A 27,600-nucleotide genomic window follows, 5' to 3' on the forward strand; every position below is an offset into this window, starting at 1 on the left:
ATCGACAGCCACTCACTCCTGTTTGAAACCTGGGAGTCTGGGCACAGAAAAACAACCAAAGTACCTTTAAAAAGTGTTCACGCTCCATTTTTCAAGCTACTAGAGGAACTTTGTCTTCCCCTGATTTCCCACCACCCCATCACCCATAGAGATGAGTTTTTGAAGAAGTCCTTGAGACAGGAAGGATGCAAGTGAGCACATCAAGCTGTCCTGAGGCATCTCAGTGCTAATGCCACCCAAGTCAACTGCAGTGAAACACCTGTGTACTGTGAATACCTCAGTAGACCTCTCCTTCTGTGTGTTCACTTTTATCACCTAGGTGCTTTTGAGTTTCAAGTAGGTACTTAGGATGTCGTTGGATGAATAGGAAATTTTGAATGAAAATATGACACAATGAAATAATGAAAAATTACTGGAATTTTACATTCCTTGTAAATTCTGGGACTTTGGGTCTTCAACAGTGGTAGAAAAATAAACATTGGTGACAAAAATACTATTCCTTTTTACAAAAGTACTTTGAGTAACTCTGTTTTAGAAGGATCACAATATGTAGTTAAGATTCAAAGCCTAATTCTGATATTAGTTGGAGCCATTCCTACCATGGGCTCTCAAAGACTCAATTTAAGCAGTGCATATGGGGGCAGCAACAGGCCTGTCCTGCTTCCAGCTCTGACCTGATGAAAGCACTCTTAGTTCACACAGCATTGTCCAGGAGTGACACAAGTCTGCATTTTCCTAGGAGTTTAAACACAGTCTTGAAAAATGTTTGATGGATATTACAGGAGCTCCCAGTGGAAGCAGAAGCCCAGTGAGGCTGGTCTCAGAACACTGATGGATGAAGGGAATTTTACTCTGATATTCCAGCATCCAGCTAAACTATTCAGTTCTGGAAGACTGAATAGATGTAGTTGAAAATCACAGTAGCCAAGTATTTCTCATTACTTTTTTGCTTCTGAAAATGCTACGGAAAACGGAGTAAATTACTTTGGCTGGGGCATGCAATGCTTGCCTGGAAGTCCTTAGGTATTTTGTTCAGCCTCAGCACACAGAAAATAAAATAGTCTGAACAAATTTATTGAAGGTTTAGTTCTCTGCTTGTCACACTCGGCAGCAAATCTGTGACTCCTGGAGATTGGTGCTGCTGTGTGGGGAAGAGCAGCTCTCTCTTGCCACACCAGCCTGCCTAATCTCTGGCACTGGTAATCTGCTTATTGATCACAGCTTTATAGACATCATCTGCAGGAATGCAGCAGAAAGGGAATCAACACAGGAAAAGTGGAATCTGCAGCTATGGGGCCTTGGCAGCAGAAGAGCAAGTGCCTCCCCTCAAAGCAGCTCCTGTGATAGCAGTGTCACAAAAGTCTACATTCACCTGAATTAGTACAAGATCCAGCAACAGTCTTGGTATATTAGACGTGTTAATTACATTCCGTAGAGAAATAAAATGACTTTAAATTGTCTCTAATAATGTAAGTGCACCATGAAACTACTGTATTTCCTTATGTTAAAATAAGCACAAAGATGTGATGATATTTTTGCTCTAAGAAATCATATTCTTTTTTAACTTACACAGGTTATCAATAACACAAAATAATGGGTAACCACAGATCTAATTGTCAGGCTCAATTTATGCTTAATGACATGTGAAGTCTGCTCCTTAACTCCCAGAGAAATGTGGGTTTCTGGGTGCTTCCTTCTGTTCCTTTCTTAAGCATGTACAGCACTCCTGCCTCCTAAAGATTTATTCTTTAAAAGGTTGTTATGTGCCTTTAATACTGGAGGAGCCTGCTCTTCCTAGTCATTAGACTGAAAAGCCTATGTGTTACACAAACATTTGTTAAAATATTCATATTCCAAACCTAGTTCAAGACATACCTTATAAATATTCAGATGATCTTAGGTTCTGAAAGTTACCAGAGATTAATCTAATATTTTCCACCCAAACCCTAGAGTTTTAGGTACTGAACATGGTGTATCTGAAAGAGAAGAACAAACTGGAAAAGTGTAAATGTTAGGGGAGGTATGACCCAGAATCCAAAACTTCAAACACTTTTTCCTGAATCATCTTATTCTGTGAGACTTGAAACCTACACAAACACCATTTCCTCTTGAGGCAAGAAGAATTTGAAATCTGGAAGGCTGAAAAACAACTTTCCCAAAAACCTTTCTCTCACATCTCTGCTGCCATGTTAGACACTAGAAAAAGTCCAGGAGTGTGTGAAAGCCTGGATGTGAGCACCTGACAGGGCCATGCTCCTGGGTGACCTCCCACTCCACGAGTCACAGGGTGACTGTTGAGCAGGGCAGCCTGAGATCCAGCAGCTGCAGAAGGAAACATGGAAACAACCTCACTGAATTCTTTGCTACAGCAGCACATCTGCATCCCCTCTGCATCAATAAGCCCTGGGTGGAGAATGGCTTTTAATCTGGTCCTTCCTTTCCTCTTTGTGTGCTTTTCAAATAGCACAAGGAAACAGATGGTCTATCCCTAGCATTGCACCTCACAATTTTGCCCAAACAAGCCTGAACCACAGAATTTTTTGCAGGTTCTGATGAAGCTGGACATGGCTATCTATTGGCCAGTGTCCCTGACAGGACATATCCACACAATTTCACACATTATATATGTGGTGTAAATGATCAGACAGAATAATGCCTTCCACAGGCTTTCTGTTCTCAGAGTCCTTTCTAACTCCATCTTCTGGAGTAAACTCTTTTTACTGTTCATGCTTGTTGCTCCTGTCTATTTCCCTTTCCCTGGATGTTAGCACGTAGGATAAGCAATGTGTGCTGAGTACTGCTCAGACACAGCCCAGTGATCTGCCAGTGAATTCCTTCTGTGGGTATTTGAATTCCCCAACAGTAACTTATAGATTTAATTTTGTCCCATTATATCACTGAAACAGAATTCTGCACTTTCATTTTTCTCTGTCCTGGGATATCTTATGTTTCCTTATGTTATTCCCAAAAGCAGCTGCATAGGACATTGTGTTTTGTGGGTTTTATTTTTGGCTGGCTCATAATTAACTCTTAGCTGGTGAGTTAAAGTATTATTCCACATCCCTTGTCTAACACTACAGACTGACTGCTCAGTGCTTTACATCTTTATTATTATTATTATTATTATTATTATTATTATTATTATTATTATTATTATTATTATTATTATTATTATTATTATTAAAGATATTGTGATATTCTGAATAACTTAGAAAATTATTTTGACTTTATTACATGTTACCACTGAGAACTCTTCAGGCTCCTCACATTACCTGCTGTTGCCAAGCTGATAAATATGAAACATTGCCTGTTGGTAATCTGAAAGGAATACTGTTTTCCTCAAGTGGAACAAGCCCTCCAGTTGTGACGTATTAGAGAGATCTTGACGCCAACTGCCACCCATTATTAACATGCTAATCAGCAGCAAAGGGAAGAGGCAGAGCCAAAACCACAAAGCAAAAAACTCATCAAAGCTTGAATGAAACCACAGTTTTACCACAGTGGGGTTGTGCCAGCTGTTCCAGCAGCTCCTGCCCAGGCTCAGTATGTTCATCCTGAAGGATGTGCATCCTACGGGGCAGAGGTGAGGACCTGCAGGACAAGTTACCACTTCAAAACCTTTTCATCCAAAAGATTTAACCAGTCCTCATGACCTTTGCTTTCTCAGCTCCTGCCCTCCCACGGCAATGGAAAAAAAATACAAAATGTTCACAAATTACAGGATCTAATAACTTGTATCTTAGAAGAAACATATTACTCAGAGGTGATCTGTATTTTTAGTCATTAGAGCCAACAAGTTCAGCATTTGCTTTCCTAACTGTAGCTCAAATTGTTCTTATTATTTTTTTAAAACACATGTATTGCATGAATACATAATCTATTTCTTGGAGTTACCTGTTAATGGTGGAGAGATTCTGAATTTGTTGTCTTCATCATTAATAAATCCATATATTTCACTTGCAATTTCTGGCTTTTTATGCTGTAGGAAGCACTCAGACACAATCTCATGTGACATTAAAGTCACTGCACCATGTCTCTCAACATCATTAAAATAAGGAATCATCTCTGCTTAAAAATGCAAAGAAAAATTTCCCAGCTGCATTATTTTCTCCTCTGGAGAAAGGATTTTGGGATCTTTTTAAAAAGGACAAAATGAAAACCAACATTGAACTGAAAGAACAAGAATTTCCTTTACCTCTTAAAAAACAAACACACAAATACTGATCCTTCTTTTACTTTGCCACACTTCTCTGCAGCTAAAACATCTCTTTAGCAAAAGCAATAACTGAAGGGTGCAGCCAGTCTATAAAGCTCAGATGGGGTGAAAAATTGACTTCTGAAACTTCGCAAACAAGTTGCTCTGAGCCAATTTTCCCACAGCTGAATCTCTGCCTTGTTTGTTCTCATTTCCCACAGGTAGTTATGGCATTGGCAATTTGAAATAACTTGCTGATATTCAGCATGTTGTTTTATTTCCTCTCCTATAATTGAGTTGTGCTGGTTTGACATTTTGATTCAGCACTGTAAAAAAAGCAGATCCAATTTACTGGAATTTCTGTGGTTGATTCAAAAGTACTGATTCAATTTCTCAGTACATTCATTAAAGGAAGCATACTAAACCTTACATTTGTTTGCAGAAACAAGTAGCCATTCATCAGAAACAAGAGGAACATCTCACTTTCCCTGGAGTAAGTCACAACTTTGGGCAAGGATGGATCTGATCTGAGGCTTGGTTTCCACAAGGCTTTTCTGTTTTGGAGTACAGTCCCATAAAAGTAATTTCAGAGCCACTTCAGTACTCTCTTGACCCTGCATCAACACCTAAAAAGTTTCCACCTGTTACATGCTGTCTGAGAAAAGAGGGAGAAGAGAGGCAACAATAATGGCAAAGGACCAGGTCAATGCAAGGTGTTGTCTGTAAAATTCAGATTATCACAGTAAACATGAGAATTGACAACATAAAATGTTCATAAGCCAGCTGCTCGCTCTCCTTTGCTTCCGGGGACAAACCCTGGCTCTTGCTTCTGCCCACCCTTTTGGAACAGATACAGATTTTGCCTGGACACGGGTTCAGGTGGCTCAAGATGCTGTCCCATCAAATCCACTCTGCAGAAGTTCAGCCACAGCCCACGAAAGCCTGAACAACCCATTTTCCCTCAAAACTCCTTGGTCACCCTGCATGACCCAGCTGGCAAAATGCTCAGCATTGCTGGTAGAGGAAAGAAAATAATAAAGGTCCTTAGTACCCTCTTGTCACCAGCTTCTTTTCAACCTATGGGAGAGGGAAGCTGTGGTTTCTTAAGATGCTGCTCAGCTTTAGTATCCTGAAGCATCAGATGTAAAAATGGTGCTTATATGCATCTCTTTGAACTTAGGCTGTTTCCATTAATCAATTTCACCACTCTGTTTTGCTGCTGCCATCAAAATGTATTCTCAGTATATAAAGCAAGGCTCTTCAACGGTTTTTCTAAAGGATGAGAATTGAAAAAAGCACAGGAATAATGGATGGAGCTAAAAAGATGTTTTCAAGTAGCTGGTTTATTATACACGTGAAACCTAAATTTCAGTGTATTGGTCAGACTTAGGGATTTTAGAGATGCTTGGGTAGGTTCTTCCCATACAAAGGTATCTTATACACACTACACACATACCTGAATCACTTCTCTCTACTGCGTACCACACTCAGGAACTAGAGAATAACAGGAAAGGGATGCTAAGTGCAATAATCCCACTGAGCACTGGAAACCAGCACTTGTTCCAAAGATCCAGAAATAAATGATGTTGGGAACTTGGAGAGATACTGATGGTGGTTGTTTAGATGAGGTTTTCAACTTTTTCAATTTCTCTCTGCAGCAGAAATCTCTTTTTTTGAACCAGATATGCCTTCACATGGCTCAGAGCTGATTCTCCAAAAGCCAGACCATTGTAGAATTTTCTCTCTCTGCTTCTAATATATTAGTGGATCTCTACCACACTATTCAGGATCTGTTAAAACAAGTACTTTTTTTCTTAAATTCATAAACTTCCAAACAAATGACTATGAAAAGATCACTTTAAAATCTATGGCAGAAATTTTTAAGTTCCTCACTTCACATTAAAAGACAGGATTCCTGTGAGCTTCAGGCTAACAGAACAGAACTTTAAAGCTTCTCATTTTTATTCCTAGGAAGTAGCTGAATCTTTATGCTTTTACTGCCTCAATTTTTTCCAAAACTTGAAGGATGTAACAGTTGAGATGGTCTCTAGCATTTGTAATGTTAGGAAAATAATTAAAACAGGCATTATTTTCATTCAGTAAGACTGTGACTTTTCTTTGGTCTTTCTTCCCTAATTTAAAAACTGCAAAGGATAAAGCCTTCAGAAATTATACTTAAAAGTGATTAATTATGAAAATCATTACGTGCTTGAGTGATTGTGTGGCACCATTGATTAGGTATTTTCTATTTAGAGCCAAAGTCAGATTAAGTAACACAAGTGAACAGGCAGTTATTAATATTGCAGTATCTAGAGAATGGTAGGGATGACAAAAGTAGATCACTTTGCATTGAGCTGCCACTTCTGCCAGTGTGAGTGCAAAGGAAGAACAGCCAGGCCCAGAACTGCCAGTGGGAATCAGCCAGCCTGGCCCCACTGAAATCCATCAGGAGCTGCTGCTCGTGCTACCCTGATGCTATCTGTGTGTGCACAGACACAAACACACTTTCTACATCCCATAGTCTCAGAGGCCTATTTCACACAACTTTTATTTTGGCCCTACGATTAAAAAACCTGCTCATCTCTGAAAAAAACAATAAAAAATGCTCACAGCAACTCCTGTGAGTTTTAGTACCTTCTGTACAGCTGATGGCACAATAGCCTCGAATTTGCTTTATGTGGTCATTTAAGCAATTTAAGCTTAAAATGTTCCCCGGGCAAAAATTAGGGCTATGTCTAACAAGTACATTAAGGCTTATTATGCCTATTAAGCACAGGGAGTCATCCTTGTTGTGACTGCACATTATATTTGAAAGCTGTTCTGGACAGTGTGCTGATTCCCTAATCAGACCAGTGTATTTTTGGTGACATTTAGAAACCCTCAATTACAAAACAAGTAGCTAAAAGGGCAAAGGAATGGGTTTTCCTAAATACAGTGACAGAATACAAAAACAGACATTGGACACAGGCAAAGACCTGGAACCATTCTTTTTGCATTCTGTTTTTACTTTTAATTCTGTTACTTTGGTGTCTTAAGAGTCTCAAAATGAATAAATAGCCCAGTATCCAAGGGGAAAATAACCTTGTTATTTGAGGAATCAAAGATTTTGAAATTGCCCAAGAGACAGAAATCAAAGACATTTTGATCTTGCAACATTCAAAATATCGAGTACATCTTGTTACTTTTAGGTATCTTTAGAATTTAAAAATTAAAGAAGTGCTGATTCAAATTTGTATGAAGTTAAAATAACTCAAATCTTTTTTTTCATCTTGTCTAAATCTTTTATTGGTGGTTCAAAATGAAGCATATGCTTCCAGAACGTTTATCTCATGGCTGGCATCCTCCAAGGAAACCAGATGGCAAAACTCATAAATCCTTTCCCTTCTGCTCTTTGACAATCCCAATCAAGAAAGTTATGAGGCCAGAAGATCAGGTTTATTTCCTATTGTTATAAAAACATTTTCTTTATGCATCCGATGTGGTTTTAATTTTCTCCAAGTCCATAGTGGCAAACAGCAGTTTAATGAAATATTATATACAGACAGCTATTGGAAGAACATACACCACATTCTCTACTTCAATTGGAGGCACTGGTGTATAATTTCACACAAGAGCAGATGAGATCAGAAGTACTTTGAGGTTTTGATGCAGAGTACCAGACAGAGTTTAAATTTCAAGCACTATCACACAAAAAGATGTCACTCCCAAACAGTAGACAAAGATTTTGCCTTAACAAGTTGAAGCATAACTACAGACAAAATTGACATGGTAGGTAAATGTTTTAGGCCTGATCTGCAAATGGAAGGTATAATCTGTCTACTGCCTTAATATCAACAGCATGGTTAAACAGTTTCGAAATTCTTTTGATCACTCACCTTAAGGAACGCTCACAAGATGAAAAGAAATGATTATCATAAATGTTCATGATTTCAAGACTGAAAGCTTGAAAGAATTGACAATGCAATTATGACAGTTAAGATTGTGTTGGTTGCTCCTAAGGCTTCTGGGGAAAAAAAATGTGCAATTAGAGCTCTTTGATTACCTGAAGGAAGTTCAACACTTCACAAATTAGTGCTCCGAACTGAAATACTACTGGAAAATTTTAGTTTGCTTCTCAATAAATATTCCAACATATTTTGATGAAGAATCTGCAAAACAATTGTGGATGTTTATTTCAATTCATTTCACTGTATACCAATACCAGTGGAAATAGCTGTTAGAATCTAAACTTCCCTACAAAATTCATTCTTTATTAACTTTGCCATTTGGTAGAAAATTCTCCCATCAGAATAATTTTTAGATTCACAAGAATCTTCTGAGGAAACAAGGGTGGGGGGAAATGATAAATTAAGAAAAATACAACACAAATGCCAGATTTTATTGAGGTACTATGTTCACATTGGTTTGTGCACTGAACAGTCACATTTGGCTAAAGACAACCATGTTCATGACATGAAGACACCACGGTGAGATGGCACACGGGGAAAGCTTAAAATAAAGCTTGGTCAAAACATGGTGTAGCAAATTCTGCTCTGCTTGACAACTGTGTTACCTCACTGGAATTGCACAGGATAGAGACAACAACTTGCATGAAAATGACCAACAGCAGTAGCTGACGTGTGCAAATCAAAACACACAATTTCTCAATATAGCAACCATACACAAACACATCCTGGCACAGCTTCAGATTGGCCTCTGGTTATCGACAGTGGTTGTAAGAGGCAGGAAACAACTCTGGAAGAGTGAGTCAGGTTCTCGTGGTTTACAATCACAGTCCATCCTTGTGGCTTAGGAAATCTCTTGAAGTCACTTGGCTCTGTCAACAGCTTCTTTTGGTGGGGGCTTTGTGAGGGATACAGCTCTGTATCTGCAAAATACCAATAACAGTTAGGATTTAGACTGAACAAGGAAAGATTTTTTCCTACAAAAAAATCCAGAACAAACCACACAGGTCAGTCCATTTCACTGGCACAGATAATTCTTTCCAAGTATTTCATTATATTCCTAAGCTTTATCAGGTGAAGAACAGCACCCCTAAAGGGCACTACCACAGCTATGGAATACCAAGTGCCTCCTCTGGGGGTGTTTGTGGATGGGTAGCTCTGCTGCTGCTCCTCTACTGGGCAAGTGAGGATTTCCCCTTGCATGTGATAAAGGCCCACACACAATGGTGCTAAAACAAAACAAAAAAGGTTTTGTAGATAAAGACACTCATTCATCTAACATTTCTATGCAATGCCTCTTGGAAAATGCACCACTAATATCTACATCAAACCATGCATTTAATTTCTTTTTAATGACAGACCTACTCACAATATGTGCCTTTAACTCTGAAAGACATCAGAATATATTCTAAACTACACTTCAGGAATTTCTATACAAATAAATTGCTCTATTGCTCATTAAAGCAGGATTGATTCTGAGGTAAAGCACAACAGCTGTTGGCACAGATGGGTTTAGAAGCAAATGCTTGTCTGGGTATGCAAAAAAAATGGACATGCACTGAAGTCTTGCTGGACAATTTCAGCTAACTCAGCTACTGACAGAAGTTCTGAAGCATGAAATCCTGGACTCAAGGCAGATGGCAACTAGCAGCAAGAGCATCCTAACCAGCAAAGAACATCACTTCAGTACTGGTTCACTAAGAGGAATGATGCTTATCTGAATTATAAGTGATACTTTTTGTAGATTCTAGATTATTTGCTGCTGAAGACTCTGAGGATGGTTACACATTCCTGATAAACTTAAATGAAAACCTGAGACATACATGTAAACTTAGATTTGTACCCTTCCCCAGCACAGCCACGTGCCTGACAGCAGTGTGTGGCAAACCCCAGCCTGGGGTGTGTCAAACACGGATAAATCACCACTCAGAAGAGGGGATTATCCTGCTGGACTGAACCTTGGAGCAGCCTCACTGTGAAAGCAGAGTGTGGCTCTGGGCTCCATAATTAAAGAAGGATGTTAAGGTACTCAAAAGCATCCAGAAGAGACCAACAAAGCTGAAGAAAGTCTGCAAAGACAGGTGGAAGGAGTGTCCCATGAGCAGTGCCTAAGGACTTTGGGCTTGTCTAGTTCATGGACAAGGAGGCTGAGGGGTGACCTCTCTGCTCTGTCCAGCTTTCAGAGGAGGGGAATGTGGAGAGAATGGTGACCCTGGCACAGTTGCCCAGAGAAGGTGTGGATACCCCATTCCTGGAAGTGTCCAAGGCCAGGTGGGGTGGAGCTCTGAGCAACCTGGTCTACTGGAAGGTATCCCTGCCCATGACAGCAGGATTGCAACTAGATGATCCTGAAGGTCCCTTCCAACCCAAACCATGCTGTGATTCTCTGATCTCTTCTCCCTGGTATCCAGTGAAAGGATATATGGGGATGGTTCAAAGCTGCACCAGGGGAGGTTTAGACTGGACATTAGGAAGCATTTCTTTACTATTCAGTCAGCTTCTTCAGTTACACTTGAGGATTTGGTTTCTTCTTTTCAACTATAGTACTTTGATTTTTATTATATTTCACTTTTTAAAATTTCAGAACATTTCTCAAGGGCACTGAGATAATTCTGAAAGGTAGTTTTAGCCCCAGAGTCTTGCAACTGTTCTCAGGGTGGAGTCATTCAAAAATTTTATTCATGTGCTCTTTAGTCCTTCAGCCAAGCTCTTACTACTTATCTGGGATAATGCACCAGACACTTCTCAAGACATCCTTCTTGTCTCCAAAAATGTGCTTGAGAATGAGTCACTGAAAATTTCTCTTTAACTGCATTTTCATAACGATCTGTAATCACGGCCACTTGTTCCCACTTATCTGATAGGCAAAATTACCTTGACAAAGAGAGAAATTAGATTGGTTTGTCATGATCTGTCTTCACGAAATCTGTGTCAGATTTTTCCTGTGCATAGCTCAACTATTTAATAATTTAATGTATTATCACTCTAAGTTAGAAGCAATGCCTTCATCTGCCTAGTTTCTCTCCCTTCCCTTTGTAAAGCTAAGAGCTGTGTTTGCCCTTCTGCTAGAAAAGAGAAGGCAAACAAGCTTGAATTGTATGCTGAACTACATCAGGCACAAGGGGTCCTGTTCCTAATTAAAACTCAGTGAATTTGGCAGAGGAAATATGCCTGCTAAAGGAAATATAATTGGCACCTGTAGCTTTCTCTCAGCAGTAGAAATTTGTAGCCACTGATGGACTGTCGGACTTAATGCTGCACTGTGAAGTGACTCCCCATGACAGGTGTGGGTATGAAATCTGCAACAAGCAGGTGTGAAAAGCAGAGGACAAAAAACAATGAGAGAGCTGGAATTTCTACCAACACTTAGCCATATTATGTGTTGAAGTTCAGGAAAGATCCTTGCCTGCTTTTCCATTCTGAATCAGGAAGCAAAAAGGCTCACAGGCTAAGGACATCGTTTTCCTGGATTTAGCTCCAAATGAGGTCTCAAGTATTTTAAGTCTTCACTACAATGCCAGCCTCATTTTGGCAACAAAAAAAAAGTTGGGTAATTCATCCACAAAAAAAGCTTCCAGATTTTTTGGTCTTTATACAATGCATGCATTCAAACCCTACCCGAGTCTTTTGCAGCTGCCTCTCAGTTCTCTCCCTGTAAGCAACAGTGGGTTAGCAGGCACTCCACAAGCATCAGCCTCTCTACCACGACAGAAAAGCAAGCAAACAGAAGCATGAGGAAATGAGAGGCTCACGGCCTTCAGAAAGCAATGGCACATTCACAGAGCTCAGCTCATCTCAGTACTTGGTGCCTGCCTCAGATATTTTTGGATTTTCTCACTACAGACGGCTTTCTGACTGCAGGATGCATTTTAGTCTTTCCATGGCATTTTTCTCCCACAAGCCATTTCATTTGCAACAGCAGAAAAAAAAATATGTGGAGGTGGTTAGGAGTTTTGAAATGAGTTTTGTTACACTTCAGTATTTTTATAAGGACAAGGAGCCCAAATCAACTTGTTATGCCGATAAAGAGCTCTGAGAAAGATGCATTTGCACTTGGGATGCACAGTGTGAATTTTTTTAAGGGTACAAGAGAAAATACATGAAACAGGAAACTCTTGACTCATTTATTTTCCTGCTCATCTGAAAACAACTGCTGAGCAAACAGGACCACTTATTTTTCTTGTGACAGACATTGCTGATCTGCAGCTATTCTCACATTCTGTGGCTGTTCAGCCATGAGCTTTCACCCCCTGCAGAAAGTAAAATGCATGTTTCATGCCATCTGAAGTCCTTTGCATTATTCATAAAGTCCTCATAAGTCTGAAGTACAACTCATCTGTACTGGGGTACATTTTAAACACTATTCTGCATGGTCTGTGCCATAGACAGCTTGACCTTTACACAAGATTTCAACATGAAAATCAACTTTCTTGCAAGATAACCCTCTTCTGTTCTGTAGCAGAATTTACCTGGCACTCATTCCTGCATCCCCAGGAAGCAAACGGAAGATTTAACTGCCCAGGAGAAATTTCACTGCTTTCACCCTTTCTCACACAGGAGCCTTTCTGGCAATTCATCACTAAAATTGTTTTGACTAAGTTATAGTGTCTGCCTCCTTAGTAAGCTCTAGTGCACCCAGGACAGCTCAGGAAAAGGACAATAACAGCATAAGGGGAATATAATCTTGTCTGGCACATAACCATGATGGAGTATTCATGTAGCAGTAAATCTAGAAGAGATTTGTCTGGGGCAGGACTCTGTCCAAGTCTCTGCAGATATATCCCTGTGCAAGGACAGCATCAGGGCAGTGTATAAATAAATCAGAGACAGTTTGCTAGTGCTTTTCAAAAAGGTAAAAACCCACATAAAGAATCATTGTATAAAATCCACGTAAAACAGAGTAGAGTATACAAATACAACAGAATAAGATGAAAATAAATGTTCTTATGGTACCTCTTTTCTTCATAACATTGGTAGAATCCATTCAGTGGCTCTGTTTTTAACATATTGAACTCCCTCTGGCCTCACTGTCTGTAAAACAAAGGCATTTTTAGAAGAATTAACATCATTATTCTTCTATCAGTTTCAAGTAGTAATACATAGATATGCCCACTGCACTAAAAAACCACAGTTCCTGGAATCTTCTACAATTTTTAGAGGATGAGACAGATCAAATCCATTGCACTTTGCATTCCTGGGCCTCGGGGAGGCTGCAATTATTAACTTACTTGTATTAAAAAGGAATAAACATCAAAGAGAAGAGCAGTTTAAGAGCAGCACTGTAGCATAAGCTGGGCCTGTAGCAGGAAATCAGGAAGTCTCCTGAAAGAAATGGTATTAAAAATTTCTGATATTCAAGAAAACAGACCAGAAATCTCCAACTTTCATCCCTCTCCAAACATAATCAGTCACTGTTGCTTTCAGTGCACCTTCCTCCAGTGACCCCAAAGCTCTGAGTGTGTGTGGGGGACTCACAATATTTCTTTGCAACTGTTACCTGTGTTTCATAGAAAGATTAAAGTGATAACAGGAACACATAAAACTATTTTTAGTTAAGAATTTTACAATCTCCCACAAAATCTTTAGTTCTGGAATCTCCCATCTTTTGAGCATTTGGTTTTGAAGCTTAGTAGCATTTGAATATTGTTTTTCAGAGGACAACTTCATTGCTTAATGTAAGTAATAGTCAAAATACCACCAGTTAACTAATACAGACACCTGCTTGGAGCAGAAGGGCAGGAATCCTTTGATTCAGTGCAGATAACTTGAGTTTGTCCAACTGACCAGAGTAACTGAAGCAAAGGCAGCCTGCAGTGGATCACTGCAGGAAGGGAGGAGAGAGATATTCTGCCAGTTTCCACTGATCCCTGCTGACAGCTGAGAAAACAAAGCTCTAGAAGAAAAGACTTTCCTAAATGCACTTTCAACTTAATTTATTTTTTTTCTTATCTGATGTTTGTTCTTTCACTCCCTTCCCACTTTCCTCATTCTGTTTCCAGTCCTCATTTTATGCTACTATGTTTCCCATGATAGTGCCCACATCCATGAAGAACAAGTCGTATTTGGAGTCTCTCCTCCCTTTTCTCTGCCCTAAATCTCAATTCTGTACATGATTCTCCCTTTGCCAGGCTCCTTCTCCATCTCTCTACCCAGGTACCAGGCTTCTGCTCCCCAGCCACTGCTCCTCTCCTGGCCCCAGGACTTTCTCCACCCCTCTGGCATTGCTGTCTCCCTGCTCTGCTGCTCTCAGCTCCATCAGTCCCATCCCTCTTCCAAAAGCTCCCAGGAGCAATCAGCTCCTTGCAGTTTTCTCCTTTTTCTGCCAGTTCCAAGGCCTCTCCCCCTGCTTTATCCTGCCATCTAATTCTCCTTATGGAGCTCCTCAATCTTCCTCCCAGGCCTCCCTGTATTTCCCGTTACCCTTTAGTTCAACACTGGCTTTGACCTCATTTTCCACTTTCCCAAGTGTGGGCCAACACAAAGAGACAGAAAAGATAAACTTAACTGGGCAGGGTACTTTTCTCCAAGCCAGTGTGTAGGGAAGGGATTGAAAAACAGGTCCCCTATATCCAAAAAAGGATGAAAAGTTGAGAATGCTAATATTTTAATTTAATAAGAAACTGAAGCAAAGCAGATTGGGAAAGGGGAATTATTTGCTATTGAGATGTTTTGAAAGCTGCATTTTATTTTATTTTGTTTGAATTGAAAAAACTGCAGTTTGGTTTCAAAAATGCAAAAATGGGATGTGATAGTTTAGCATTTGAAAAAATCTGTACAATAGTATTTAAGCTAAGGTCTTAGCTGAAAACAACTGAGTTATTTCAGCTTGGAAGAAAAACAAACCCAAAAAGAAGAAAAAAATAATTCTTATCAGTTACAGAGGAAGGCACTTTATTTTTGAAGCCTACAGCAGCTATGGGTATATTTGTAATAAAAAACCTGACTCCTAATGAGCTGCAAAAAATCTCACTGCTACAAGAAAATCTGTGAAATTTAAAAGCTAAGGAGTACAATAAAGACATTTCAAAATTTAATCTTTTCTAGTGATGTACCCTTCCACTAAATTTGAATTCAAAATGGAATTTTTCATTTTCTTAAAAAAAAAAAAAAAATTCTTTTTTTTTTTTTTTTTTTAAACAGTTGAGCCCATTTGGCTGATTTTTCCCCAAACAGAAATCTGAGGTAGATGACTGGCAAAGATAAAAGCAGCCTAACTGGGGAAAATTTAAAGCCAGCTGCAAGAACACCATACAGTTGGAATTACTCTAAACCTAGAAGGCAAAATTATGAATGTACACTCCAAAAGCCAAGCAGTACATCTGAATTCAAACAGCAGCTATCTGCTTTCACAACCAATAATTGTACTGAGCTAAGAAGGACAATGTGTGAGAGTTTCGTGCTTTTTCATCAAAATACTTGAATATTTCATATATTTGAATCACTCCCCATGAGGAATCTTTAATTAAGGAGAGAAATAGGGACAGGAAAGTCATCTGGCTATTTTTCAAGCTGTGTTTTTCCTTATTATGAAATGAAACCATGAACTTTTGCATATTATGACATCACCGCTTTGCAAGAACAAAGAATTATTAACTTCTCTTAAAGCACATTTTCCCCAGCACTTATGATTAATTTACAAGGCCACAATTCTTTCACACTCCAACCCAAAGGTCCCTGCTGTCTGACTCTGAATGCATTACAGAGGTCTTCCTGTGCTAAGTTTTAAGGGAAAAGTATTAGTTACCACCATAAAATGTAATTTGGTATTAATGTTTTGCAGTGGTATGGAACACTTCATCTAAAAGTTCTTTCCAGACCTGGCAGAAATACCAGGGCAACTCAGAAAATGTGTTTAAAAACTCTTTGGGTCACCAAAGTGGAGAGGCTCTCTCCACCTTTTGTATGTCTGATGGCAAAGCCGTTGTCAGGGGCCAGCAGAAATGCTCACTCCTCCTCCATCAGCTGCCTGGCCAAGGCAAGTGTGTGTGCACCTGTCCCAGAGCCAAGATGTGCCTCTGGATCTCCCCTTTCATGCCTCTTTACCACCCCTATCCTCACAGTTATGCAATATTTACTCAGTCCTCATCTCTTGCACTGTGAGGATGTCCCAGCACTATTTACTCAGCCTTAACAAAATATTTAAATTCCTGTGACTTCCTAGCTCCCCACATTTTGAAGGGGATAAACCTTTTGCACAAAGAGAAGTTTTTTGTTAGAAGAACAACAAAGCACGTGACCAAATTCCCTTTCACCTTGAATAAATACATCATGTTTGCACATTCAGGGCTTGAATTTCTTTGAGGCCTTTTTTTACCACTGTTATAGGTCTCCAGCCTTCAAATGGGAGAAACAAAAACATCTACAATGAGTTTAATGAAAAATACTTTCTCTTGGAAAGAGCTTAACAAGCAACTGAAATGCAGAATCTTCATTTGTATGTGATTGCCTGCATGGATCAGCTCTGCACTCTACAAATAGAAATGTCTAACTCCAGTAATATTTAAGTAGCTCTTCCTTGTCTATACCAGTTGCTGAGCTCATGTTTCCTGAAATTCAATGCTCAGATTAAAATGTAAATTTTTGCTAGGGCTAAAAGATCCTTAGGTAACTCAATAATCCAATCTGTTACATTCAGTACTGATGCTAAGGAAAAACTGTGTTAATGCCATGGAAGACCATTCGTTTAAGGCTAAACAGAAGCAAATTCCAGTTGATATGCCTTTTGTAGAATGAGAAACTTTAATAAAGGGCTTCATATTCAGTTTACTGTTAGATTTATCATCGATCTTGAAATTATTTCTGTATTTAGGAGATCTTGGATGAGCCCACAGAAAAATGACCAACTTTTGCTATTATGTGAGGTAGGAAAGGCATAAAATAATCAATTGTATGTTTAATGAGATACAAAACTCCAACTGAGCTGCTGTAGTATGGGTGAAATTGAATATAATAAAAAATACTGCTTTCAAAAATGAGTGCTGTATGAGTGCTCCAGCAGTGCAGATGTTGCTCAACAACTAAAGTGTGACACAGCCTTCATCTAAAGGCATAATTATGCTAGTTTAGAAAAAGCTATGTTGAACTGAGTTCATACTTAAAACTCATGGTCCTCAGGCCTGTAGTTTTCTGAAGCATCTAAAAACTGTTAATTTTTTATTTTGTTTTTACTGCTTATGTATGGTTTTCCTGCACTTTGAGAAGAACTGAAAGATGAGGAGAGAGGCTGTTTTTATTTTCCCCAGGGCTGCAAGCAGCCAACCAGCCATCATGTCAGACACTCAGCCCTTGCATGACTTCCATGCAAAAGAAACCCAAGTATGATGAAGGCAAGCATTCAGGCTTGTCACTGAAATCCTAAAACATTTCCAGAGATCTCTCAACCTTGGCAAAATAACTGGCTTTCAATTTCCAGCAACCCACCTCACCAACAGCCAAAGCTATCAGAATTTGGATGTGAAATAATTGTCATTTGAAGAAGCCAAAGCAGCAGAATAATAAAAGCTAAAAACACAGGATGAGAGCAGTCAAAACTGTGTTTAAACACAAAGGAATTTGTCTGAGCAAAGCTCCAAACCACACGAGTGATGGCTGGGAAAAAGCAAAAATCTCTCAGCTTCCCAGCCACGTAAGGTTTAGAATTGTGACTTGCAATGCCTGAATGAATGCTGGGTCATCAGTGGGGGAACTTGAGATGCTGTTCACCGATGACAGGAAGAGAGGAACAACCTCTGCTACCCAAACAGGATGTGGGTTTGCAGCAGGGCTCGAGTCCACCCAGAAAGATGGAATTGTTTGGCAGTAGTGATGCAGTAGCACCTGCCTCCTTCCCAGCTCTCCACGTGCCAAACATGTCTGGCACAAAAATAAAAGGCATGAGAAATACAGCACTGCTGTCCTGGCAATGGATTAAGAGCTGGCGCCATAGCAGGAAAACCTGAGGAAAGAAGTTAAACAGCAACACGTTCAAAAACATAATGCCAGTTTACAATTAAAACACAACCATCTTTTAGAAGAGCACAAGAGCATTTTGTTCATCCCACCCAAGAGTTTATTTAGGTTGTTCTAGCTAGCAGGTCTTAATTCCACTCTCTCTCCAGGATAAGTGTGAAGTTTTCAATCTGCAGATTAGTAGCAGTTTGCTGAATGTGTGACTTCAGCAGCTTGCTCACCTCATACAGCTACAAAGAGAGGCTTTGCAGGACTGACAGCTCTATGAACCACTTTTAAAGCAAAGCCTGCATTCTCTGCAGAACAAAATTAGACTCAGGAGGAGGCTTACTGCTCTATAATAGGCCATAATTACAGGAACTCATTGGTCATTTACTGCCATAAATATATTATATATATTTTTTATATATAGGTATAGAAGCATTTTAAAATAACAAGCAAAGAGAAAACTTGAGCTGAGGGGACTTTCTTCCAAGAATTATTCCCCTTTTTCAACTTGTTGAACTTCCAATGCCTAAATAAGTACAACATTCCTTTTATTTCCTACAACATTACTGGTTGAACTGCTGAAGCAGTTCGTTTAAATATTTAGGAAGTCCACGACAAAGGATGAAACTTATTACACTCCATCTTGCCAAGGAGACTGGCAGTCAGATTTCACAAATGTAGTGAACTGGAGCAGCAGCAGCAATTTCTCCATGTGAGTGGGTTAATGCTGACTACATGCACTGCTCCTGCAGGATCTGCCAACACAGTCTGGGCACAAAGGCATGGATTACTGCTACTGAAACAAAGTGTTTTAGACTTCAAAGTCTGCATCCTATGTCAGGAAGAAAGGAAGAAAAAGCATGACCTCTCTCTGTCACAAGAAAATACACTTCAAATCTCTCCTGAGATTCTTATTCCTAGAATGAATCACTGCTCTATGTTTATGTACTCTTGACAGGAAATCCAGAGCAACAAAGTCAATAAGTATCTTCCTGATAAAGGAGCTAATTTACCCTCACTCAGTATTGCAAACTTTTACATTCTTCCTACTACTAAAGAAATATACTGAGCTCGTGCTAAATGTTTTTAGTTTGGTACAGATTTCACAGAGCAGGCAAAACAGCAGGACAGCTTGATTACATCTTGACATTCCCATCAGAAAGAAAACACACTCTGTAGGATTCCTGCACATCCATTTAAAGACCGAGTAAGGCTTTTGCTCTGCAGGTGCTAATGCACATCAATAACAACCAGTCTTACCTGCTGTCTGTAAGCTCAAGCCAGTATCCAGTTTGCTGCGTGGCTTGGTGCTGATAAACAAATAACAGAGAACACACACAGTGATGATGAAAGCAAAGAGGACCACTGCTGCTATTGACAGGCCCACGAGTGCTCCAACACTAAGAGAGAAAAACAAAAAAAAATTAAGTGTACAAACAGCCTGGGGGACCCATTAAAACAATGGTCAAAATGATGTCTGGAATTTACTTTTACTCAGGCATGGGAGCAACCGTATTTTACTGTAAACCAAAGTTTAGAGCTCAATACTTCAATTGCATAAACTGCAGTTATTTCACTGCCCTCAGAAGGGTCAATGTCATTACACAGCAGTGGAACATCTGGCCCTCAGTGACATTTCATGCATATTACTCCTGAGTCTGACATAAAATGTGTTTATGAAAATCAGAAATAACTTCATACAGTAACTGATATCAGTGAGATCAAAAAGTTCTTCAGTGCACATACACACAGAGGGATTCTAGGGTTCCAGGCAGCTCCAACAACATGACTACTAAAGCTGCATTTTCAGTCTGAAATGCCATTTTTATAGTATTAAAAAACATATTATTCAATTCTGTTAGCAGCTCTGCAAAGCAGGGTGGAGTACTGTGAACACTGTTGTGCCTTTGCATTAATGAAATAAATCTCCAGTCAAGACTGGAGAAATTCTCCCATGATCTTTGTCACAGTAAAAGGAAAACTAAAGCTGAATTAGTTTACTCACAATATCAAAGGCATCAAAGAAGCAGCAATTAATTACTTTGGAGGCCAAATATACAGTACTATACATAGATTTTATCAAGGTGCCATTCTGCAGGATAAAAGCTACTTCATACATCTCCCATAGGTATACAGTGAGACAGTATATGTATATACAGAAATCTCTCCTGATTTCCAACCCTTATTTTCAAGTCTTTTCCTAATATAAAATTCTCATGATGAAATAAAGGAGCCAATATAATACAGTCTAGCTATCATTTCCTACACCCTCCTGGGCCATTTGATGCCTTCTGTGTTCCAATCCTCTATTCTACAGTCCATGACAAAGATCCTGACTTTTGGTGAAATGAAACAGCAGCCTTTTGGTCACAGGTGAGAAGTCTGAGGACTGAGAATCCTTATACTACTGCTCTGGTATATTTACAATTTTGACAGACGTCAAAAGGACAGAAGACAGATGAATGTATTGAATTCTTCAAGCTCCATCTTCTAGTCATAAAAATGCCTTTATATATCACTGCTATCAGCGAGAAGTCAACTCTACTGTGGCCTTGCAGGAAGATGAGAAGAGTTGTGCCTTGGGATGTTTTTATGAATTTTACATTGAAGATACTGCAAAGCTTCTCTTCAAGCTCCCACAGCACCAGCACACAGATATGTCCACAGGAGAAATTCCTAAAATCAGCAGGATGAGAACAGCAGCTGTCACTATGACTTTCACATGTGGATTTCATTAATAACCGGTCAGATTCAGTAATGAAGTTTGGGCAACATTTAGCTCCATGCACAGCTAAAATAATTTGTTATCAGCAAAATGGTCCTGGAAAAAACAGCTTTACACTTCTGAAGACTTTTCATGGTATTTATAATCTGCATTAAACAGGATATTTGTATGTATTTGTTTATATATGCACATATTAAGCAAATTCTTATTGTTTGTTGGCTCAAACAAAACTTGCAAGCAAGCAATATTCTGCTTACTATGGAATCTGAATATGACCTACACTCAGAAATCTCACCTGGATTCTGGCCCTATTTTTGCATTTTCACTTGGAACACCTTGACCCAAAAAGACAAAATACAACAAATACACATTACAGAAGGCTGAAGAGCCATAGAAACATGCAGTACAAACAAGGCTCTTTAGAAATAGTTATTTGTGCTTTTTTGTCATGACAGTACAAGCTTTATTGTAAGATTCCATTTAAATTCCAGTCTGCAGTGCAGGACTAAGGAGACTGTTCACCATTATCCAAACATTAAGCAGAGTCAACAGCCCTAAAGCCAAATAGATCAAGTACATATTAACGATTATATATTTTTCTATTCAGCCATCTGTTTCTTCTTGGTTGTAGCTCTCCTCCATGCAATTGTAGAAGATGACATGAACAATACAGTTGTGTATTTCACAGCACAATGCATCTTCAGTTTCACTACACAAGTTGTGTAAGATGCTTTGGGAATTACAAAAGGCAAAGGCAAGAAAAACTTGAGGAACTCTCCAGGTCAAAGACTCATGACAGATTATGTGCTACAAGAAATGTTTCTCATGCTCCAGCAGCAACATGAGAAGACCTCACCAGCATCACAAAACCAAACAGATACTCTGATTCCACTTCCTGAATGAATCAGGCATCAGGACAATTTGTACTTACTCTTTTTAAACACACAATGTTTCAATACCAGATTGTTCTCAAACTGCTGAAGCTGTCAACCCACAGAGAAGGTATAATTAAGTTCGGTAAGATTAATTTCGGTTAAAGTTTGGGGATGGAGGGTTGTTTCTTAGTTTATCTAATTCAGAGAAATTTAATATGTCTTCCACAGCTCTGAATACTGACATTTCTTAACCAGAACAAAATCTTTTCTTTCTTGTTTTACTAGTTAAAGCTGTTATCAGAAACAAAATACGAAATAACTATGATCACTGACCACTTTAACAATTACTCCTCTGAAAATAAAGACAACCTTACAGCATGTCCTCTAGATTCTACAGCAATTACCATGGTGCTGCATATCTGCTTTAAAAAGCCCTTACTAAAAGCATTTTGCCACCTTCCATTCTTTACCTTAAACTCTGCCTGAAGGCCACCCAGCAGTCACATGGTAACAGCCTACAGGTCTCAGGGTGTGTCTTCGACATCAGTCTTCTGACAGCAGAGGCACTAAACAAGCAAACTGAAAAGCCCCCCTTGCCCACAGCTGTGGCCTCATCAGTGAGCAAAATCCCCTGCATCCACAACCCACTCAACCCCAAAACAATCTGGCATAAAGATGGCAGTGAAGGCCTAGGGGTAACTCTGACACGAGCAATGTTAAGTTTGGCAGAAGATCCAAACTCTCCCAAGTTATTTTCCACATAAAGATAGAGCCATGCCACACATTTCACTGCTGTTACACCGAGTGCCACATCCAGGCCTGCAGCAGCAAAGGCTTCACTCAGCAGAGAGGCTCCACTCTGCCAGCAGCCTCCCCAGGGCTCCCCAGGCTGTGTCCAGAGAGCTGATGAGTGGGTCCATTGACTTGTCTGGCAGTGGATGCTCAGCATCACACATCTATGGTTATTTTTAATTCATAAAATGAGTCCATCCACACCATCCAAAGCCAGGGAAATTTTAAATACTGGCTAAGCAGAGGCAATATTGCCCACTGATAGACTAAAAGGAAGCTCATGAGTCACCCGGATCCAAGTAAATCAAATGTTCCCAATGCCATTGTTGCAGTGACGTGTTGTTCACAGTATTTGCAAAGCACACAGATAAATACTCGAGAGACTGGAAGAATGGGCACAGAGAAACAAAAGACTTGCTATTTTGAAAACCCAAAACAGATGCCTGGAGGTCGGTACAGCCATGCAAAGCTTGGCCTCAGTATTAGGCCACCATGGCTCTATGGGTATTAATTAAGAAGGCATTTTGAATAAAATCTATAGGTGGCTTGACAGAATTTTAATCAAATATGTATTATTACATGCAACTTAAAAGATACAGCTTTGGAATGGATATTAGAATTCTATTTGATACTGAAAGAGGCCATTATAAAAATAAAACTTCACAGAAGAGTGACAAAAATAAATAGAAAATATTTTAGAACAAAGAGAAACAAAAAGGCTGACTGAACATAACTGCTGCAGTTCGGTACAAATACCACATGTTCAGCATTTCTCCCCTTCTACTCAGCTTGTGAGGTAAAGCAGATGTGATAACTGCATGTGCATGCACAGCACACTGCTCTGGAGGCTGAGCTGCTCAGTTTGGCTCACTGGTGTTTTATAGCATCTGTGTTTTGTGGATTCAAAAGCTGAATAACCTTCTGATGAGTTCTGCCTTTTCCTAATGTTGCCTTCCCTGTTCCATGGGCTCCTGACAACTGTAAGAGACAGCAAAATGCATCCTCCTCTCTTTGAGGAAATCAGTCTTTCAAGATGTATGATTTTTAAAAAACCAAAAACTATACTTTTTTATTTTAAATACCAGCAAAAAAAAAAGGGTGAGTCAGAAATTAATATTATTAATTATACATAATAAATTCTGCTGAAAATGTGAAAGGTGTCAGAGTTGCTCAGTGGTCTATTGTCTATGATAGTCCAGCAGCTCCCAGTACTGCAGGTGTTAGGATGTTGTCAAATATTGCAGTCTTTGCAGAACTGGGAGGGGAAAAGAGGGTTCCATGTTGCTAAGGGATAGGGCAGTGTCTAATTCTAAACATAGTACAGGCAGTAGAGATTCAGCAAGAAAAAAGAGCATTGGCCTGCAGGAAACGATTGCTTTGGGTTGCCAAGGCTGTGGGACCCTCCATGAACTGCTTCTGTCAGAGCTGGGTGACAACGGGTCTGGCCACGTCCCTCCCACAGCAGGAAAAACACGAGGGAAATGTGCAACAGCTTCCTGGAATTCTACATGGTGTGTCACCAAACTGCAGGAATCCCTGAGATATCACCAACCACTTGTGGAGCAGACAATCACTGCTTTCAAATATCTGGGGGGAGTCAAGCAAATGAAGATTTAGGCAAAAATCCCCAAGTTCTGGAGTAAAGCAAAACCTAAAACAGCTCTCCTGCCAGAGCCTCCTTATCCTCTCCCTTCCATCTCCAGACTTACTTTGGTTGGTTTGCCTAACCTTTGTTTAGTTTCAAATTTTAAGAGACCCAAGACTTAAAAGTGTGTCCTCAAAGGCTGAAAGAAGCATTTTAAGGATTTTATCATATGGCTGTTACCAACCAATATCAGTAGCAGTCTAGTGATCACCAAAACATTCTGAGAGGCCAGAAAATGTTATTTTTTTGTTTTCCTTAAACTCCTAACTAAACTATCATGTGAAAATGTATAGAGTTTTCAAAATGTAATATTATAATGTTTCCAGTGTGTTAATAACTAAAAATTATTCTATTTGTTACTGGAAACATCTATAAGAAGTGGTTCAATTCTAACTACTCAGAACTTTGCTTAGAAAGGTAAATTGTATTTATCCACATATTTTCTACAATGGATATAGTCATTTATGGCAGAAGTTAAGCACAACCAAAACTCCACGAATAGCAATTTCAATGAGTCCTTTTATCAGCTTAGGGCTACTGTAGCAAGAAGGAAAAAAAAATCCCTAATTTTCAAAGTTTGGGCCCAAACTTTTGGGACTGGGCTCATGTGAAGGCTAAGCAGTCACTTCTCAGACCCTACAAAATCTTTTGAAAGGAAGAGCTTTCAGAGAGGTGTTTCATTAAAGCCTCTCCTGGGATTCTGTTCATGGAGGTAGTGCTTGAAAAGATCAAGCTTTAAGAGCCTTCCCTACAACATCCACATGAGATGTTGGGATGCAGTATCAACTTATTCCCTCAGTTTTTCCACCATCTTGAGAAGGTTTACTGTGATTAAAACAGTCAAAGGCTATGCAAAAATATAACATTAAAACAGTGTAAGTATTTGATAGCAGAAGTGTAAAAAAGGACACGGGGAGATGTCTTCTCACATCAGAGAAGCCAAGTAATTGTGTGTCAGTCACAACAGTGGATGGCTGGGAGATCCCCACAATCAACCCACTCTTTACACCAAACAAAATAGATTTCAAATAATAATACATTAAATATTAGACCAGATATATTAAAATAGTAAGTCCATAGTACTGTACAGCACTGACTCACAAGCCCTGAGGGAGCTCTCACGTGGACCTGCAGAGCTGCTGGCCGAGGTGCTGAGGGTGTCTGGCTGCCCGGTGCTGAATCTGAGCCTGGCTATGACCCAAGCTCACCCTCCCGAAATATGAGGGACAGGTCCTTTGATGGTAAAGCCTCTACCCTCAACCATCTCGTTACCCACAGGGAGCTGCTGGCACTGACACAAAATCTTTAATGAAAGGATCAGCATTAGGATGAGGGGAAAACACTGCCATGTTAACCTGCTGGAGTGTCACTGGACAGATGGATAGAGGAACCCAGCAGACAGAGTTATATGTCTTTAAAAGCTTTCAGACAAAGCCCTGCACTGAAAGTGAGGTTAAAAAGACTGAATTCATATAGGATTAGGGAAAGGTTTTGCTACAAATTTAAGGCTACTTAAAAGCATAAGGAGCAAAGTACAAGGTTTAAGTGGTCTCTTTTCAGTATAAAGAAAAGTCACTGAGATTGATTTTGATTCATATCTTCATCTATGACCTGGTGAAGAAGGAAATCTGAGTTTCTGATGATCCTAAGCCCTTACAAGCAATCAAATGCTGAGGGCAAGGAATGCTACAAGACTTGCAGAAAGCTGAGTGAACGAGCAAAAGTGATGTACATGAGTTTCAAGTGTACATAATGTAATGTAAAACCAAGCCTACATAGCAATAAACTAAGAACAGGCAGTTCTGAACTCGAGAAGAGTTTTAGAGTCTTCAGTGACAGCTCACTGAAATCTTGGAGTTGATGAGAACTGGCAAAGACCTCAACGGAATAGAATTTGAGAGTGAGACTGGAGGCAAGATTTGGCCACTCTGTAGAACCTTGCCACACCCACACCTTGGGCATGCAGCTCCAGATTATGCACTTCCAAGATCAGTCCTGTGGAGTGAAAAACAGTATGGATGAGATGCAACCAAAATGATCAGTGTGACAAAGCATCTGCCTCAACGATAATCCAAAAGCTGCTCAGTTTGGAAAGGTGAAAGCTGAGAATAGATGCACCAAATGCTCACAACATTTTAAACACTGTGCATAAACTGAACCTGCAATTGCTGTTCACCAAATCTCATAATCCTAATACTAGAGGGCACTCAGGAAAAGTAGTAGGGAACAGCATAAAACAGATGAAAGGATCTATCTTCAAACAGCAGGTGGTGACTATTGCCACCAGGGCTGCAGAAGCAGACGGCATAAGCAAGTCCAGAAGGGGATTTGACAAAATCAAAGATAATAACTTCCATAATAACTTCCATAAGAAACACAGCGGAAGCCCCATGCAGAGGTGTACTAACATCCTGACACGGCCAGCGTGGATGCTGTGGAGCCCGAGGGGAATCAGGCACAGAGAGCAGCCGGGTGCTGAGTGCAGCTCTCCCTGCTGCTGCTGGAGATCCAGGCAGATCCCTGCACTATCCAGGCAGAGCACCAGGCTCATTATCTGCCTCTTCCAAGCGGCAAGTTATGTAGTGCTTTATCTCACATGGAAAAGTAACTAACTCAAGTCACTGGGAACTTTATGGCACGCAGCACCTCAGGCCCCGAGACAGCCGCTCCCCTCACGCCCAAAGGGCGGCAGACACTCAAGGTGCTCTGCCAGAGGCACCGAGCGTTTCCCAGCGCTTCCTTACCAAGACCACGAGTTATTTCATTCAGGAACTACCTCGGCACGAGCAAGAGTCTCTCTGGGCTAAAGATGCAGCTCTACCGCTACTCTCGGCGGGACAAAGGCAGCCTGAAAGTGCCCGGCTACAAGTACCTCACAAACACACACCCGAGCCGAGCCCGGGCGAACACGGCTCTCCCGCCCGGAGCCTCTACCCCGGCGGGCACCGCCGCTCCCCTACCTGAGCCACCACATGTAGCTGTGCTCGTAGGGGAAGAAGCTGTGGGGGTCATCGCAGCAGTACTTGACGTCCTGGAAGCCGCAGCAGAACACGGCGCGGGCGTCGCCGCCCGCCCGCGGGCAGCTGAACCCGCTCACCAGCACCTTGTCGGCGTTGAGGTAACTGCTGCACTCGGCGCTCATGGCGCGGCCGCCCGCCCGCTGCCCGCCCGGCGCCTCGGCTCGGCGGCACCCGGGCGGGAGGGGAGGCGAGGAGAGGCGAGGAAAGGAAAGGAAAGGAGAAGCGGCTGTGGCGGGCGGAGCCGGGCGGGCAGGGGGCTGCGCTGGCGGCGGGCACCGCCGCGCCCACTGGCCCCGGGAGCGGCACAGGGCGGGGAGCGGCGGGAGCCGCTGAGGGGCGGGCAGGGCAGGGCAGGGCAGGGCAGGGCGGGAAAGCGCCGTGAGGGGCCGGCCCGGCCCTCGCTGCGGCTCCAAAGGCTGGGGCACGGCTGTCCCTCAGCGCTGGGTCCCGTGTCGAGGAGAGCTCCCA

At 40.7% G+C, this 27,600-nt stretch overlaps 1 protein-coding gene across 1 annotated transcript; it reads right to left on the reverse strand.

The window, feature by feature from the left end:
* Window positions 1-8,552: 8,552 nt before the first annotated feature.
* Window positions 8,553-27,415, reverse strand: SHISAL2A (shisa like 2A). The gene is made up of 4 exons (XM_088169689.1): window positions 27,073-27,415; window positions 19,336-19,475; window positions 13,093-13,170; window positions 8,553-9,062 (listed from the first exon to the last, which is right to left on the reverse strand). The coding sequence occupies exons 1-3, from the start codon at window positions 27,252-27,254 to the stop codon at window positions 13,139-13,141; spliced, it is 354 nt and encodes a 117-aa protein (XP_088025815.1). The 5' UTR covers window positions 27,255-27,415; the 3' UTR covers window positions 8,553-9,062; window positions 13,093-13,138.
* Window positions 27,416-27,600: the final 185 nt, after the last annotated feature.

This window comes from Sturnus vulgaris, chromosome 9, assembly GCF_052056855.1.
Source record: "Sturnus vulgaris isolate bStuVul1 chromosome 9, bStuVul1.hap1, whole genome shotgun sequence".
Taxonomy (NCBI): domain Eukaryota; kingdom Metazoa; phylum Chordata; class Aves; order Passeriformes; family Sturnidae; genus Sturnus; species Sturnus vulgaris.

What these genes read in the sequence shown, in the direction of transcription:
- SHISAL2A (XM_088169689.1), bottom strand. Translation starts at nt 27,254, where the DNA reads ATGAGCGCCGAGTGCAGCAGTTACCTCAACGCCGACAAGGTGCTGGTG. An exon ending in AGCTACATGTGGTGGCTCAG is followed by an intron (nt 19,476 to 27,072) that starts GTAGGGGAGCGG and finishes TTTCTCTCTTAG; the next exon opens with TGTTGGAGCACTCGTGGGCC. An exon ending in CTTGAGCTTACAGACAGCAG is followed by an intron (nt 13,171 to 19,335) that starts GTAAGACTGGTT and finishes TTTGTTTTACAG; the next exon opens with ACAGTGAGGCCAGAGGGAGT.